Genomic DNA, 18,042 nt, shown 5'->3' on the forward strand with positions numbered 1-18,042 from the left:
CGCATAGAGCTCAAACCGGTCTTTAAATTGCCCATGGGACTTGGTCTACCAGCCCAATGTGTTTGTAAAAAAAATTTACAAAACCGTTTCAAGGTCGCTTTAAGAGAATTTCACCTTGTGTAAATTGGTATTTGTTCATAGTAAAAAAAAATATAGAGGTGCACACGTGGGCAGGAAAGAAGGGGGAGGGGGATAGCCACCCTACCTAGTTACCTAAGAGGAGGGATTCGTGTATCTGCCCCACACCTTGACTTAGTATGGAGGGCGGCGCTGCGACAAACCTTGCCCCCCTCCCCCCGAAAGGTGATACCCTGAGCACGTTTATCAATTATAAATGTTTTAAGCCCTGAAAATGCGCGCACAAGGAGACGTGACGATATTGTGCCATGGCCTTTTGTGTGCGTGTGTTTTTTTGGCGCCTGATGCAGTTATAATAGAATTGCCCCGTTGCGTTACATTAGGCTATATTTATACTGTATATAAAGAATCGCGCCTTCACTCGTGCTTTCTGCCTCAAACGATACTGCACGGATTTAGCCATCATCGCCCGGCACGTCCACACCCCGCTCGTTTTGACGTAGCGCCCTCTCGCGTCTTCGAAGAAGGGGCGGCGGCGGCGGCATAGTGACGGCTGAGTATTACGGGCAGCCTCCATGACAGGGCCTGTCAGGCAAGGCTGTGCAGCACTTTGCCGTCTATATCGGCCACGGCCGGGGGCAGCCGCGTCTTGACTGCAGCGGTTTCGCAATGTTCGGAAGGGCACTTTTAAAAGGTTCCTGGCTGACAGGAGGTGCAGCCGCATCGATGAGCGGCAGCCCGAGTTTTGAAACACGCGGAGCATGTGAACAAAGGGCGCCCCGCACTTCAGAGTACGCGTAGTTGCGATAGCTCCGGAGAAGCAGTGGGGAAGGAGGTTGAACGCTCGATTCTAACAGCGTGAAATTCGCTTACGTGGCAATTTTCGCGATCGCTTGCGGCGAAGTATCCTACAGGTAATTTGATTTATTTATTTTCGATAATGTCGACCCCAGTTTTGTAGTCATTACAGAGGGAATAAATTTACGTAATTGATGATTGATATATGGGGTTTAACGTCCCAAAACCACTATATGATTATGAGAGACGCCGTAGTGGAGGGCTCCGGAAATTTCGACCCCCTGGGGTTCTTTAACGTGCACCCAAATCTGAGCACACGGGCATGCGACATTTCCGCCTCCATCGGAAATGCAGCCGCCGCAGCCGGGATTTGAACCCGCGCCCTGCGGGTCAGCAGCCGAGTACCTTAGCCACTAGACCACCGCGGCGGGGCGAATAAATTTACGTAATATTCCTAAGAAATAACATTCCGAGTAACGTAGAAACTCAATTGCACTATTGGTAAACAGCAAAAAAATTACAAGAATCAAAGGCTTCGTTGTACAATATCAATGTACAAGGAAAATTTATACTAAAATTTGCTATACGCTGTCACGAAAAAGTATCTTGCGCATCTTCAAAATCAGCCCAGCCATCAAGCATCAGGTAAATTGTACCAGATTTTATTTACGCGAGGGAGAAAAAGGAAAACGAAGTTGAAACGAGAACCATAAGCTTTATTTCAAAGATTTTCCCGCATGCATGATATCAGAAGAGCCGGACAAACGTCGGCCCCCGAACGAACAATACGGATATGAAAAATATGTAACTGTTGCCGCTTTAGGCTTGAAACATGACGCTCTTGTTTCGCTTAATTCGAGCGTGCTTCGAGGTTCAGAATTGATTGAGTCCTATACGTAAGCCGTTGGACGTGACTTTTTTTGTAGACTATTTTACGGATGGCTTTCCGTGCCACCCTATTGGGCTGCGAACCTTTGCCGTCTTGTATCTCGAACGAAACGGACTCTGCAATGGTGGACGCGTACAAATTCACAGTTTGGTTGTCGCATTCAACGATTTGTGACCTTATATATGCATTCTCGTCGTGAGATACAAAAAGCATCCGTCCGTTCATTCGTTCTTGCTTCCATACGTCCATGCGTCCGTCTGTGTGACCGTCCCTGTGTCCATCCGCCCGTCCGTGCGTGCGTCTGTTCGTGCCTCCGTCCCTGCGTGCGTCCATGCATCCGCCCCTGCGTCCGTTCTTGCGTCCATCCATGCATCTGTCTGTGTGTCCGTTCGTCCATCTATTCAACACTCCAAATACCACCATCTCGAATCTTTTCATCATATATTCTCCATATATATAAGCACTGCCATCCAGCGGACATTCCAAGGACCAAAGGAGAGGTGGCACACGCACACTTTCTTACGGCTTGCGCTTCGGGTCTACTTCCCACCTTTAACCACCTCGAGTTGATTCATGGTATATACTAGTTCATTGTATTCATGGCACTGCGGCTCAACGCTCGCTAAACCTTTCTAAATCTAAGGAGGTTACACCCAGCGAGTATAACGTAGCAGCCCTTTCTTACCAGATAGGGCTCAATGTACATGCCAATGTCTGCTAATGGGGAATGAGAGGCAGGAGAATTCGTCTTTTAGTTAACGCGCACGCTGCGAATTTTTCATTGTTCAACAACGCACAGGAGAAATCTCCCACCGGCACCACCTTGCCGGTCAAAACGTAAGACATGTTACGTACTGCGACGATGGACGAACAGGTGCCGCCTTAAGAAGCTTCGCCCCTAAAATAAGAAAATTTTGTGTTCTGTACATGCTGTAAATAAATTTTTTCTAAACAGAAAATATTCCTTTAACAGCTCAATGCAGCGGCCTGCGTCTCATGTAAAGCCGTCTATATGTGTTCGCTATTTATGAAACGCTAACGCCGAATTCTCATTTACACTGTCGTATCACAACACGACGTTGAATGTTAGTGGTCGAGTTGTACCTGTAATCTGCAATCTCTTTCGCACAGGTTCTTCACAGAAATATTTCTTGTGAGGCGTGTCTTTCGATAAAAAGGCCTTAGTGGATTTCGCCCACTGATAGCACGTATTTGAAGGCACGAGATGAAAACGTTTGTCGTAGAACACCAATTATGCGACATAGTGGCGTTGAAGAGCATCGGCATCATAATCAAGAAAGCAAGTTATGCGCTACCACACTCAAGAGTTGACTCACTCAGACTCAGATCGAGCCGTGAATTTTTGTGTGAGTCAGTCCGGGGGAGCAATATCTTTTCGTGAGCCCGAGCAAGAAAAAAAAAATTCAATGGATCTGAGTCCGACTAAGACCAAAGCGCAAACTGTGTTTCTTGAATGAGACAGATAGAGCTCCACTTTTTTTTTTTTGCCGACCTATCCCTGCCTCACGGCTACGCCTCTTCTCACATCGCAACAAACCGTAACTCCTGGAAGGCGACTTAGATTATCGCCTCAACCCTCAAGATTAGTGACGGATGCAATTGTTGTTGGGTCACGGAGTTTTAACACCTAATGGCGATAGACGGCTGAGCAGCCAGCTGGTAAAAAGGCATTAAGAAATTCAAGCAACGGCGGCTTCATGAGTGGATGAAAGAGACGGAGGGCATGCGTCGAGGAGTGAGCGAGAGAGAGAGAGAGAATGAAATTGTTACGATGTGGAAAAAGTGAGGAAGAGAGAAATGCACAGTGTAGTAATTGTCTCTCGTCGGTGAGGGTACCTCAATTGCACAGTGAGGGAATCGGGGAGACGGTGCGGCGGTAAGCTGCGGTACAGGATCAGCCGAGAGGGGAAGGGAGAAATAGGGGAGGAGGTGGGGAGTCGTGCGACCGTGTCGCGCAGACCCCGTGCTCTGTTTTGTGTGTGCGCGCGCGCATCAGACACAAAGGCCCCTTCTGCGCAGCGAGCGGCGACGACCACGCCAGCGGTGGGACCTCGGAAAAAAATAGCGTCGGCTATTTCCAGAGACGGAGAAGCTATGAAGCGCCGCCCCACGCTGTCTCTCCCTTCGCGCCCTCTGGGACGACATCCATCTTTTCCTCTCTGTTTTTATCTCCGGCCGGCTTTGACGCGTAGGAGAAATGTGCCGCGACGAGCGGCACCCGCAAGTACTTGGTGCATACGCGAACTGACGCGTCTATGGCGCAGCAAAGAAGTTGTCACGAAGGTTGTACCAAATTAAAGACGTGAGCCCTTGATGTTCCCTTCTTTCGTTCTCTATTAAAGAACCGACGCCACTCAGTGGCTTGAGAAGCCAAGCTTGTGTGTGTGTGTGTGTGTGTGTGTGTGTGTGTGTGTGTGTGTGTGTGTGTGTGTGTGTGTGTGTGTGTGTGTGTGTGTGTGTGTGTGTGTGTGTGTGTGTGTGTGTGTGTGTGTGTGTGTGTGTGTGTGTGTGTGAGGGGGGGGGGGAGAGAAAGGGACAGATTTGTACTCCACTAGAGGAGCTCGCAGATATGGAAGACTAAAGGAACAGGCGCAAGTAGTTCAAGAACAACATTAGGTTCCAGGGCCATGCCCTCTGAGTAACTGTTTGAATGGTTTCTGTGTTCTGTGCCATAAACCATAAAATTCAGTTGTAGGTAAGCGTTACTGTGTTTCTGTGTTTCTATAGTTAGCACTTACGAACAGATGTCAATGAGGGACTCCCCCGTGAATTCCTTTTTTTTTTTCATCGTTTTTGCCTTGACTGGTAGAGAGAGAAATATTAAAAACCTCTTTTACATCGAAAACACAGCTTTGGAGAGTCGCCCTAGTCCAGTGTCTCTTCAGCTCGAGCCACGTGTTGGGTCCTCGCGACAAGGCTTACTCATGGTTGGAAGCTGACCATCTCCCTCTCCCAAAGCTTGTTGGAGCGATAAAAGTGGTGATTTTTACAGGCGATTGTCTGCAACCTCGTGAATTAGGTTTGCAGTACCTGATTCATGAGACCGGATCCAGGGCACTTTTTTTTTTCTGATTTCAGCTGTGGTAGTCATTTTAGGTCATAGCTTTTTGCGCCGTATGCATGTTCTATTCCATTGCCACGACCATGAAGCGTTGGAAATTGCTAACGCATATCACGCTGAGCTATAGCTACGCTAAAATCGTCTGGTGTTTGTGCTCGTGGAAGATTTCAGCAGTACTGGCTCTGCGCTCTTCTCGGCATCAAGTATTCTGTTACGGCTGAGCTTCTCTCGTTTAAACGCAGGCAACTTCGACGGGGACTACATATGGATCTACAAGACGGGCGTGGTGCTATGGATCATCTTCGGCCTTGGCTACCTGGCAATGATCCTGAACTACATATCTCGCGCCATGCGTTGCAAGCAGATCCGGCGAGTGGAGGACCGGCTGTCGGCCAGCTTCCACAGCACGCAGCACAAGTTCGGCCAGCGCCTGGACGAGATACACAGGCTGCTGCAGGAGTTCGCCTCCAAGGTATGCATACACGCTTGACTCACCCAGTTGTCCCGATATAAATGGGTATACGATATGCTTTCAGAGGGAGGTTGTTACAGTATAACACGCAGTACAACGTTGTCTACCAATTGAACACTTGTGCGCGTTGAAATCTAGCGCAAAAAGAACACCGCAAGATGACTCAAGACATGAGGAACAAGCCCCCCAGTCTGCTTTGGGGAAAGCTTGTTAAAGACTATGGGCGTGTGCCTGTTCGTCCAATAGCAGGCCGTTGTGGGACCAATGGCTGACCATTGTTCTGGCCACAACGGCCTGTCATTGGTTCCCGGCATCGGTCCCCGGCGCTGGTTTCTCTGATTCAGAAACCGGCACATTAGCAAGCTTTCCTCTCGCCAAAGACTATATGCGATGGCAATGAAGGTAGGAAGCAAACAGTTATATAATTATTTTATTTACGGTCATAGACTATTTGTGAGTGTGCATTACATGTGCGCTTTTAGGCCGCTGTTGTGTATGAAGTGAAGGGGTGTCTTGTGCAATGTGTTGTCATGTATCCAGTGGTTGTAACTGGTTGTGCCGCTGTAGCGAAGGCCAGCTTGCAGGAGGTGACGGGAGCGTTCCGACTGTAACCCTTGGCATGTCCACATAAGTTTGTATGCATTTGCTTGCATCGCTAGTCTGGTACAGTACGAACACGTATCCCCAATTGGTAAATGGGACCAGTTCCACGATGATATAACAGCGGCTGTAAGGGCCACTCCTGCTTGTGACTGGCAGTGCCTCCCAAGCATGACTTCATCCGCCCCAGTAAGGTGAGAGGGAGAAAGCAGATACACGGTCGGATAAGAGCATGTGTACCATGTCGGAGAACATTTTTACGTGCATGGAGCGAGTTTAGGGGCTGAGGTGGAAGGGGAATAACTGTAAGGTCTATATTTGGAGGGCAGTGTGCCTTCTGGTCAGCAGCAGTATTGTGTGGGTTCACAGCATAGCCTTGAATCCAATGTACATTGACGCAAGTAGCAATGTTGCGCTTCATCTTATAAATCGCCTCGGAGATTCCCATCGCCTTCTGAACTTTCTTGAGAGCCTGGATAGCTCCTAAGGAATTAGTGAATACGTCAGTTAGCTTAACTGTAGGCAGTGGAATTTTGAACTGCGTCATGGATGCATGGCTTGAAATTCCATCACAACAGAACCGGCTTACGTAGATAGACAATGCTGGGGACCATTTAAGAAGTTGTGCATGGTACTCATGAATGATGTCCTCCCGCCATTTTGTAGGATAGGAACATCTGTGCATATTTTTGCAGGTATTAGCGCACGTGCTTCGATGATGGATCGTTCGTCCATTTTACCTGATTCATCACTGCGCCGTAACTTTGTTGTCCTATTAGATCGGATGGTGGTCAACGAAGTTGCGGCGCAGCGACACATCAGGTATAATTCAACATTAAGGTATCAGGGTGACGATTATTTTCACGAAACCTGTGTGGTAATAAGCATGCATATTTAATAAGGACGCATCTGGCCCGACTGAGCAAGAGTATGGGGCAAAATTGACGAATCTTCTCAGGTAATAAGGCGATTGGGGCACGTCTCGCATGCCCCCCCCCCCCCCCTTCTGCACGCACACCTATGCTAAAGGCTATATACATTAAAGGACACGACAGAGAAGAAAGAACTTGAGATACAGGTCCGCGAAGCACTTTCGCAATCTGGAGGGGGGGTGTTCGTGCGTAAAAAAAGAAAATAAAACCAAATGCAAGGGTCACCTTGAAGCAGGTCACATACGTGCTTGGTATAAAGTTACGACTCTTCTATTGCTGATCGACGCGTCCAGCTGTCACCAGGTACAAAACGGTGCCTATCGCACACATCCCAACAACCGCGCTACAGTTGGCTGTGCATGAGGAAGGAGGAGGAGGAAAGATATGGTGAGAGAGCTAGACAGCGACGTAAACAGCGCGGTCAGTATCAACTGCCTCACTTTCCTTCGCTCTCAAATCGAAGTGACAGACCAGTGCTAAATGCGGCGTATCAACGTTGAGTCGTTTCCCGTGCAGCAAAAGAGTCACCGCAAGTCCATCTGGCGGGGCAAGTCCGGCGACAAGCGTCTCACGGACAGCGGAGGCGGCGGCGCCGATGACGACGTCAGCGCCGACAGCCTGTGCGGCGGCTCGGACAAGAACCACAACACGCGCGAGGACCAGATCCAGCGGCTGCTCACGCTCGTCGAGACGCTCAAGGAGGAGAGCACGCAGAACCTGTGCCGCACCAGGCAGCTCATCGAGACGCACAACCTGAGGCTGCAGCTCGAGGCGCCGTACCACCTGCGCGAGGAGCTGCTGCCTCCGCGGGCCGAAGGCGGACTGCCCAGGGGAGAGGCCGCGCCTTCCAGAAGGCACAGCCTGCCTGTGCTGCACACGGACGCTGGACTCCTGGGCACCGGGACCGGTGGGGCCACGGAAAGTGGCTTCCTGGCCGTCGCCAAGGACTACCTCCACGTAAGTCGGCATACATATAAACTTGTCGAGGCGATCAAAGTAAACTTGACGGAAGTTCACTGCTTATGTGTGTAATGCAATTCATCGGGCAAGGTAGGTCGCTGCACTCTAACGCTGGAATCTAGGGGACGTGTGAACCTTGGGGCAACAACTGTGTCTTTGCAGCTGATGCAGTGGGTGGTAACAATATATACACCCAGGTACATCCAGGTACCTGGATGTACCTTGAGGAGATAACCTATTAAAAAAACGAACGACCTGGGCATATTTCCAGGCAAGAAAAATAAATATAGTACATACAGAGTAGCGAGAGGAACAGCTCACCAGTGCAGACCCCGAGGTGCAGTTGACCCTTCTGGGTCATGCCTGGCAAGTAGTCGTAGCCAGTGCAGCCTTAGACTCAGGGCCACACTCATGATATTCTACGCCCAATTTTGTCTTCACCTTTTGTTTGATAAAAATACCTCTTATCTGCAGCCATTGAGAAGACAGGTCTCTTGTAGAAATATGGTGAACCCTATTACCGCAGAATTAATTAAAATATTTTCAGAGAATCGACTATCATTAATATCAACTTTATCATGGTATTCTTACAAAGGAACCCTTTGATAAGGGCCTAACCAGTGTGGAGAGGAGCAGTGCTGTATTTTTACAACTGGCTCGTTTTGTGCGATTACGGCATCACAATGCGAAACGTGTTTTCAGACGAATTTTGTTTTCGCGCTAATCCACGCAGGTGAAAAACTCCGGTGGCCACAAGAACCGCAGTCACTTGGAGTTTCCCACAAACTTCTTCGCGCCACGTGCGTCGATTCCTCTCTGCAACGGCCGCCTCGCGCACAGAGACTCGTACGACGCTGACGTGTACGACGTCGAAATAGCTGTAACGAAGCCCATGGTGACCTTCGACCTGGACAGCTTGGACAGCACCACCATATGACCGGCCGCCGGCACAGAACTACGTCTTGTGCACATTTTACGTGGAAGCAACGAGCACATCGTCTTGCGAGAGTGTTGTAACCGAAGTGGATCGTGGTGCATGGGTGCAGGAAGATGACAGTTTTGATCGGCGAGCATCTGTCACACATCAGCCTTCTTCGGTGATACCGGTGGGCTCAAAAGTAGCGGCTGTTGACTCGCTGAAAGAAAGCAAAGAAAAAATTATCGGTTAGCTGCCCATCGCAAGCGTAGCCAGTGAAGGCAACACTTTGCGGCAGAGTTGGAACACCCTTGAATTACGTCGTCAGCCGCTACCTTATTGCTTTCGCATAGAAGCAATCATCACGTACGAATAGCCAATAGCATCAGCTGAATCAGTCGTTTGACACCATTGGTGGTCGATCAAAGGCGATGAAGTTCGGACGTGCAGTGTGTAACGAAATGCAGTCACTGGTTTCGAGAGAAGATACATCCATATAAACGAAGGTATTTCTACAGGCAGTATCAATGTTGGCATGGTCTGTAGTAGCGGTGAATCAAAGCACAATACAACGTTTTTTTTTTTTTTGAATTCCAGAAGGGCCCCGGTTCTTTGATGAAGTTTGAGGTGTCACGGCATTAAGGCGCATCTTTTGCACAAAAGTGGAGCGACGGGGGCGTCCGGGAGCACGCAGCCCGACGACAGCTAAGACAGTTATGCAACGATGTGTGTGAAACAACTCTAAGTAAAATTTCACATACGCAAGACTTCGAATCTCGTCGTCTCAGCTAGGCCACAAAACATCGCTCGAATGAGACACTACAATCAAGATCGTGTTGGGAATATGCGGCTACAACAAACTCCAGCTACTACAGACATATGTCGGTGCCGAGATAAGCGTAGCGAATGCCGGTGAATGATGGAGGGGGGGACGAAGGTTGGATAAGATAAGACAGCGTCGACGGTTTGATGAATGATAGATCCGCCTTGTGCATCGGGAACGTACGACTTTGTAGCCAAGAGTTTATAAACGTAGGCATTGATATCATCGTGCTGATAAAAGGACGTTCAACGTCGAATGTGCCCCGATGTGCGCGTATTGCTGGCTGCTTTGCCGTTATCAATGGACGAGAAAGTAGTACGTCGCGTCAAGCTGTGCTGTGATCCAGAACAAACGTAGCCGAGGTGAGTGACCAGATCTCCGTGTTGAATAACCTGGATGTACCTATACGGTGGACTTTTCGGTGTTTGTGCCAGATGCCCTCTTCAGCGTGGGCGTCACAGTGGGTGAAGTGTAAAAACGAATGTAGTACGTGTGTGCGCGCAATGGTGCGTCGACGTGTAATGCGAGAACACAAATGTGATCACGCTGTGAAAAGTAATACGGAAGATTCGACGCCGCTGAACGAAACGTCATCTTTGTGAAAGTGTGGACAACTGCTGCTGGACAATCTCGCTTCCACGTTCACATGGTGCGCGATAAACTTTTCTAGATGACATTTTCGCCCGTCTGTGTTATAAACACGCCGTGATGTGTGAAACTGTGTCTACAAATGTGGGACTGCCCACACTGGCTGGGACGCTTAAGAGTGTGTTTCGTCATTTTTTGAGGCCGCGATATGAACAACATAGAACCTTCAGAGTTGCCCCAGTGCTGCTCAGTGCACTTTTCGTGTAGATATTAGTGTACATGTTTAGCGCATGTCCACGCACGTTCGATTAAACCAAACCGAACGTAGGCCCGGGATGTAAATATACACATTTGAGGAAGTGCTTAAATATTGCGCCCAATACGCGATGACAGGCTAGGATCACAAGCCGAACCCTTCGGGTTTATTCAGGTATAGTTTAGGTACGCCTGTCATGTTACACGATGTCTTATGAATGTTACATTTACCATAGCGCTGTGGGGCGTGTCTTCTTCGGCTAATGATGCAAGGTATTTTGCTATTGGTTTGTTAACGGGAAGCCTACACGTACTCATACATACAAAGACTTGGGTGTTGGAGTCAACCGTTTGTCTTCTTTACAGTCATCCGAAGTCCTACGACTACGCCATTTTGTTGCCAATTTAATAATATATAGTACGACCGGATGTGACTGTCGAGTCTGGAGCGCCATCAGAAGTTTTTTGGACTGTTTTTTGTATATACGGTGTGAAACCGACTCGTTTACTCCTCGGTGATGATGCCTTGATGTGCCAGTCACTCTCAAAGCGAGCATGCTCGGGCGTAATGATATTTTAAGTAGTATTAATATAAAAACATTTTCTAACTACAAACGCACGGTATGCGAACTTGGATGATAACGCAACACCGCTCTCGCCTTAGTCGCCGGTGTTCAATTCTCGAACATGGTGGGCCGTATCGCAGCACTTTAGCTGTTTCTTTCTTGGCCGTGATTCAAGGATAAGATTGCCACTGAGCTGGCGCACACAACGCGCTATACACCTGTACATAGACATCGTTTTTGTACACCTATACAACTGTAACGGAGTTTATCATTGCCACAGCTACGGTTATGGGACATTTGTTTTTGTAGGAGTTTGTATTATACGATATCGTTTCTCGATAACTTGTAAATACTTTGCTTTCCTATAGATTCTTATAGTAAAACACGACGACGTAGGACAAAAACAATTAATGGTGGTGTTTTCGTGTACATAGAGGGTTCTTTTTTTTTTGCTTTCTTCTCTCGTTGGTATACGCGTTGATCCGTGTATAGTTTGTGATTTGTATGCGTGTGATGCCGTCTGTAGAATTTGGAAAGTGAGAGAAGTTGCCTAGTGTGGAGACGCTAAACCGGTTCCTTGCCGTGACGCCATCTGATTCCTATTCCGATATACTCTAGATATGATCAGGCAGATATGATTCGTGTTGGCGCGTCGTAGTTGATCTTCGCGCGAAAAAGGTGAATGAAACACAAGTTGCTACGGGATCGTCGAAAAACAACAACAAGAATGAGACGACAGAAGTGCTGGCTGTTACACGGGGCCTTATTAGTTGCGCAGACTTGTATGCTTTATTGTACTAAGCTATTAAGTACCGAACACAAAACGCAACGGATGTGAGATAGCGGCAGAGTTTGAAGGGAAGCGTCCGCGCACCTATGCGTCTGGGAATACAACAGAGACATGGAATTATCTCGAAAGAGGGGTGAGGTGAGTTGTAATCTATAATATTTAAAACTACCGTAGATTTACTAAATGCGAAGACAACTAGTGAGAATATTTTATATTTTTATTAGCAAAAGATGACAAGTACAGTAAACAGCAAACGACAATAAAAAAAAATAAGAGGAAGGATTAGGGTGATATTGGCAATGAACAATGACGGGTGCGTTGCGAAGTGCGGGATAACTGATAAACAAATCGAGCCTTGCAGATGCGTAATCTCTTTATTAGATAAAAAAGCGACGGAATGCTGACGCAGCAGCTGATGCTTTTCATTGGTATACGCCCCCCTTCCCCCATTCTCACTTGCTCAATTGTGGTCAGAAACTACTAGGTTACAGGCAGATGTATTGTCATGCAGATAAGCTGTGAAAAGAAAAGAGAAGTCGTTCATCCGCGCCCATGTCGATTCGTCTTCCTGTGATATTGCAGGTATGGCGCAGATCTTTTTAGGGACGTTGCTCAATCAACTAACCTAACTTCGCGTGCAGCCCTAGCTATGGTGCATGACCTATTCAGCAGCCGACTAGCGAGGCTAGGTGGCCTATATCAACTAGCTCATTGAACTAGTTTATCAGGCAACTATAGCAAGAATTCGAATAGTGCACAGACGTACACAAAAAAATTATAATACGGATGATTAATGCTGCGTTGTGTAAAAACAACCGTTAAGCAAGAAACGTTGCTACAGCAAATGTTTCAAGTGAACGGGTCTTTGCCACCGCCTTAAAATTGTGAAGATAACGTTCACAAATAATAAATTTTTTGGAAATGAATCGAAAATGGCTGAAATAGTGCCCAAAGTGAATCGGAAGCCTAAATATTCAAATAATTTGTGAACATTGCAGTCGTTTTATGAATATGTGTCACGTCGATTTTATCTATATTTTTATTTACTATTGTTTGCTCCATTGCTGTAGTAAGTTTGTTATTATTTGAGTTGGTTTTAGCATTCTTTAAAATTTGAAAGTTATATGTTTTAGTAGGTGTTTAGCCCTTTTATATAGCACCAGCTAATCTTTTTTCCCAAATAACAGAATTCGGCAAGACCGCTGCTGTTAGGGAAAGAAAAGGCAGATAGAGGAGCATCTTAAGAGAGTCTATGGAAGTCCGGCCATGAAAATTATCATATGTTCACGTAGTCTATGACGCAGTGACACGAAAAGCTACAAAAAATTCAGTCCAGTTCCACAAAACTATTCATCACATGTAATGTAATTGCACGAACACCGTTTATTCTTAAATTAACGTATTATCCAGTACCGTACCAACACTGAAATACAACTTGTCAAGTACATTTGTCATGCCACCCTCCTTGGTAGGGACTCTGCAGCATGTTAGCATGTTTAAATTAATGTTCGTGGCTACAGCATGCTCGGTAGACGAAAGACGTCGTCGGAAATTTGTCTCGGTATTGAGTTTTTTTTTTTTGCGTGGATGGACTTGACATTCTGAAGTAGTCTTGAAATCATTTGAGAAATGTCATTTTTCAGAGGATGTCTTAAAAATCTGCACCGATACGAAAATTACGCATTTCAATTCGACAGTTTGAAGTTTTAAGGAGTTTGCGCATCCCTATACATTTGCTAGGTGCGGCTGTTATCTGCAAAATGAAGAAACCGGAAAGGATATGGGTGCTGTTTTCACTTTTTGCGAATAACAGGTGCTGACAGCGACCAAACGTGACGTTAACTACTAAACTTTTTGGAGTTAACAGGTCATAGATCACAAGGGGCCCTTAGACGGAAGATAGGTCGGCCATCGAAGTGACGGCCGGCCCGACTGCGACACCTTATCCCAGTTTATACAACTTCAGATTTGCAGGGGAATGCGAGCTGCATGGTTTCAAGTGCCAAATCTTATCGCAGTTTTGTCAAGTGCCAATGACGTCCAGTATTTCAATTTTAATGTTTTCTAAACATGCCTATATGTCTGAAGTGCGCAGAATACAAGGGTTTAGGTGCAAAATTTCAGTGGGCCGAACATGCAGGACCATCGGGGGGACGTGGAATCTTATCTGCGGCAACAAACAAAAGGTTTAGGTGAAGTGCCGTGCTGTACTGAAGGGCATTGTCGAATAACTCCACCGCAACATTTTTTTTTAATTTGTCATCTTTTTGGGTCTGATTGGGCCAGAAGGTTGCTACAGCCTGTTTCATTTGTTTAAAGTGCTGGCATGACAGTATTGATGCAACGTGTCGGAATCGAACGGCGTCTTGATTATAGCCCGTATATTTGAATTTAGATTAGTATATTCAACTAAGTGAACTCGAAATCACACGTGGAGCAAAATCTCCGCTTGTAAACCTTCAAACGTTGAATCTTGGAAGAGTATTTACCCTGTTCTTTCCATCTACACCCAGACGTCTACGCCTAGCGCAAGGAGCGACGATGTTCGTGGAACACAGCCTTTTCTGTGCAGCGTGCGTTTTTCGTGATGTAGAGTTCAACGCTGTACGAACGCGAGTGATCTTTATTCTGCCATGCGCAGATATACAACGACGTTTCGTGCCACAGAGACGAGGCGAATGGAAATAGAGAACTGTTTCACGACTTGGCCTAAACGTCGTCCTGGTACATGACAACGTATTTTCCAGGTGCTGTGTAAAAAAAAAAAGAAGTGCAGGAACACAACGAATAGTGCTGTCATAGATGAAACGTAGTAACAGCCAACCAGGCCAGGCAACATGACGCCACAAACGATCTCAGACGAAGATTAACTAACGGCCTTATTGTTATACGACGGTGTGAGCTGTGCGTGCAGTGTGTGTGTTTGCGTCACATGCTATTATACATATAAGTCCGTATATATCGATAGCGTTGTGCTCACACTTGTTCTGCCCTTTACCTTTTTTTTTCTCTGTAAATAAAAGATCATTTTAACCCTGTTACTGCTGGATTCTTGTGGTGTTCTTTCAACCCAATGCTACATATTGCAACGCTGCGCGTACTTTTGCCTGCCTAACGCGGTGCATGGCTAAACTATTTTTCTTTACCCTTTCCCTCCCTCTTTTCTGTCTTCCTCGCCCTCACATAACTTATCCTCCCCATGAGGACGCAACAACCACGCTTTGAGTGAAACAGTTGTCCTCGCCGACCATCAAGCTACCGCTTATCAAAGGCCATAGAGTTTCGTACAACACTTACTGCAAGGACAAAACTGGACTATGACAGAGTGTGGCGCGTGTGCTGCTGAATGTGCTGTGTTTCTCTCTTCCTTCCCTGTTCTCTATCTGTCATCTACCCCATCCCCCTCCCATGCGCAGGGTAGCAAACTGACTGCCTATAGGCTGGTTAAACTCCCTGCGGTTCTTGTCCTCCTATTTTCCTTCCTTCCCTACTGCAAGCAACTGTGGCGCTACTGGGGATCAGCCACCACGTGAATGATGGTTAGTACACGAATTGGCCTAGTCTGCGTTCTTGTGGCTTCGAACGTGTCTGCGGATTCGTTTATTATGATTTGATCGATTTGTGGGGTTGAACGTCCCAAAACCACCATATAATTATAGGAGACGCCCTAGTTGAGGGCTCCGCAAATTTCGACCACCTGGGGTTCTCTAACATGCAACCAAATGTGAGCACACGGGCCTACAGATTCGTTTATTGTGGTGTTCCGGCTTTTATTTCGGGTCAGACAATGGCTTGATTGTGAATCTCGTGAGCTTTTTACAGTTCAGGCTGTTGTGTGTTCACTCACCAACAAGGGTCACGTGAACCGTAGATGCTACACCACCACCGGTGTCTGTAACCACTGTCGCGCAAAATAAGAAAAAGAAACTGAGTGAATGAAAAAAGAAACACCAAAGAGACAATGATATTTGAACTAGGAATGCAACGCTGAGAGCGGCCAGCAGATCGAAACGTGCAGCGGGCTGCTCAAGCACAAATGACACCCGAAAACAACACACACAAGACGAGGGTGCACTAACAACAGCTCGATACTTGCTGTTTAAACAAAAACGACGCAAGAAACGTAACCACAGGTGAAGATATGAGTGCGAACTAACAAGTGACCCAGTCGTTACTTCGCTGTGTCTGAAAAGCGCACTGTTTTCGCACACGGGGCCTGTGCAGCGAGCGAAGTGACCTTCGTTCGCACACGGGGCCTGTGCAGCGAGCGAGGTGACCTTCGTGCGCCCGGCAACTACAAGGCGATCGTTCCAGTGTAAGCTGGATCCTCCCCCCCCCCCCACCGCAGGATAAGCGCGCGCGCCCGAGCGTCTACCCGACCATTCTCCGCGGGTCAAAGTACACGTGGGAAGTGGCGCGAGTCGGCGCATTGCGATGGTAGAGCTGAGCGCTGAGCGCGCTCATTGCGCCATCTCGCTGGTAATGCTGAAAGCACGCTGATATTTCCCCCGAGATCGACTACGCCAGCGTTGAGTGGTAGTTATAAATAGCTTGCTGTTTGAACGTTCAAGTGGCTCAGTGTCTAACGACATGCCTTCAATTGATACAGCGATCAACACGACGAAAAAGAGGACGACAACAGATAGATTGGCGTGAGCTCTTCGTTTTGGTAGCTCAGCTCATCTAATTAGTTGTGAACCTAAAGTTGTGAACCAACAGGCGCAGACACTAAAGTCTGGGTCTGTTGGGTTTTTCTTCCACGTGGCAATATATATAGACACGTATACATACACGGTGAATGACGGCGGCGACAAACGCCGACGTCGAAGCCAGCGGCATTAACCAGCGGAGAGTGTCCATAGTATTGCTATTGTAATAAAAATTGGGTGAGTCCTCCTTGGAATGCCTTCTACAACTCAACGGAATGCACTTTGGTTTGAGGGTAATAAAAAAATATTGCCCAATTGATCTTAATCAATTATCTAAATAAATGGAATTTGACGGGTGCCCTAACGAGTCAAAAGTAAGCTCTCCAAATTTCGACCAGATATATCAGCTAGATCAGCTGGAACGTATCTCTGTCAGCGCCCAAGATTGAGATTTTCAGACAAGGTAGAAACAGTCGACTTCCCCACACAACTCGCATGCATAGTGATGAAGACATTAGTCCAGATACTCGTCAGCAAGATGTGGTCATGTAGACAATTTAATTTTTATTTTCGAGATCTGCAGAAGTGTATGCCTTTCCAATGAAATTAAGGGGCGTGCTGAATATATAAAAAAACTAAGGGATTAACCCTGTACCCTCAGGTAATACTTTAAAGAAATTATTTTAAAGATTACGCTTCTGAGGAAGATCAAATTAAAATTTTATGGCAAGAAAACTGTAGATTTCTACGGGCGTCTACGAACTCTCTCGTTAATTATGTGATGTAAACCAATGAAATTTTAAACAGAGTCACAGTTTCACCTGTAGCCCGAAACACTAAAAGCAACGTATTTGAATGACACGCGAAGTAAGGCTAGCAGCCGACTCCTTTGGAGCCAATCTGATGCTAACCCCGTTGGGCTTATGTCTCCTATCAGTTAAGCGATAGAGTAATATATGTCACTCTATGGTTAAGCAACGTCTTCGGACGACCGTTGTGTATATGCTTACCACTGGCGCACTAAAAATGAAAGAGGCATTCGCGATTTTCGTGCAAAACACGTACGTGCCAATCCATTCCTCGTTGATGCGTGGTGACTTGCCAAAATCCGCAAGGATAAATATTCGAAGCTTGGCGTAGAAGGGGCCATCAATGACACACGTAATCAAGGATTTAGCAGACACATTACACAGCTGCGCTAATAGATAATCCTCGCGGAGTGGAAGAGCAAATGATTTTTTGTTTAATTTTTTTTCTGGCTTTAGGATATGACAAAGGTTACTCAGAAACATTATTCGGATAAAACAACTTGTACACTACATCAAACTCTTTGCCGCACATTTACTGCAGAAAGTCTGTGAAGCTGTTAAATAACACTGGTCTGAGTTGACTTGATTTTCCCATAGTCTTCCACACGTATAGTTGATACCTACAACGTCTTCGACATTTACGCACTACATCATTCTTCCGAATGCGGTGGCATGTCATGAAGTGAAGTGGATCAAACGTACAGCCCAACCAGAAAACGCAGAATACTGCGCTCTGAGCAATAAGGCCTGCCGAGGGATCCTACGAAACATCTATCCCGCCAAGGCGACCAAGGCGATCGCTGCTGCAACGCCGAACAGTGCCGAACGCGCGAAA

The 18,042-nt window shown here is 46.9% G+C and overlaps 1 protein-coding gene across 1 annotated transcript in view; it reads left to right on the forward strand.

Annotated features, from left to right (window-relative positions):
• The window catches only part of LOC119167131 (open rectifier potassium channel protein 1), a 124,753-nt gene extending 109,963 nt beyond the window's left edge, over positions 1-14,790 (forward strand). The window contains exons 5-7 of the mRNA XM_037418559.2: positions 5,090-5,319; positions 7,368-7,808; positions 8,545-14,790. Coding sequence (XP_037274456.2) covers positions 5,090-5,319; positions 7,368-7,808; positions 8,545-8,748 — 875 coding nt within the window. The 3' untranslated portion in view covers positions 8,749-14,790. The remainder of the gene's footprint in view (positions 1-5,089; positions 5,320-7,367; positions 7,809-8,544) is intronic.
• The last annotated feature ends 3,252 nt before the right edge of the window (positions 14,791-18,042 follow it).

The sequence above is a fragment of the Rhipicephalus microplus genome, chromosome 6, assembly GCF_043290135.1.
Source record: "Rhipicephalus microplus isolate Deutch F79 chromosome 6, USDA_Rmic, whole genome shotgun sequence".
In the NCBI taxonomy this organism is placed as follows: domain Eukaryota; kingdom Metazoa; phylum Arthropoda; class Arachnida; order Ixodida; family Ixodidae; genus Rhipicephalus; species Rhipicephalus microplus.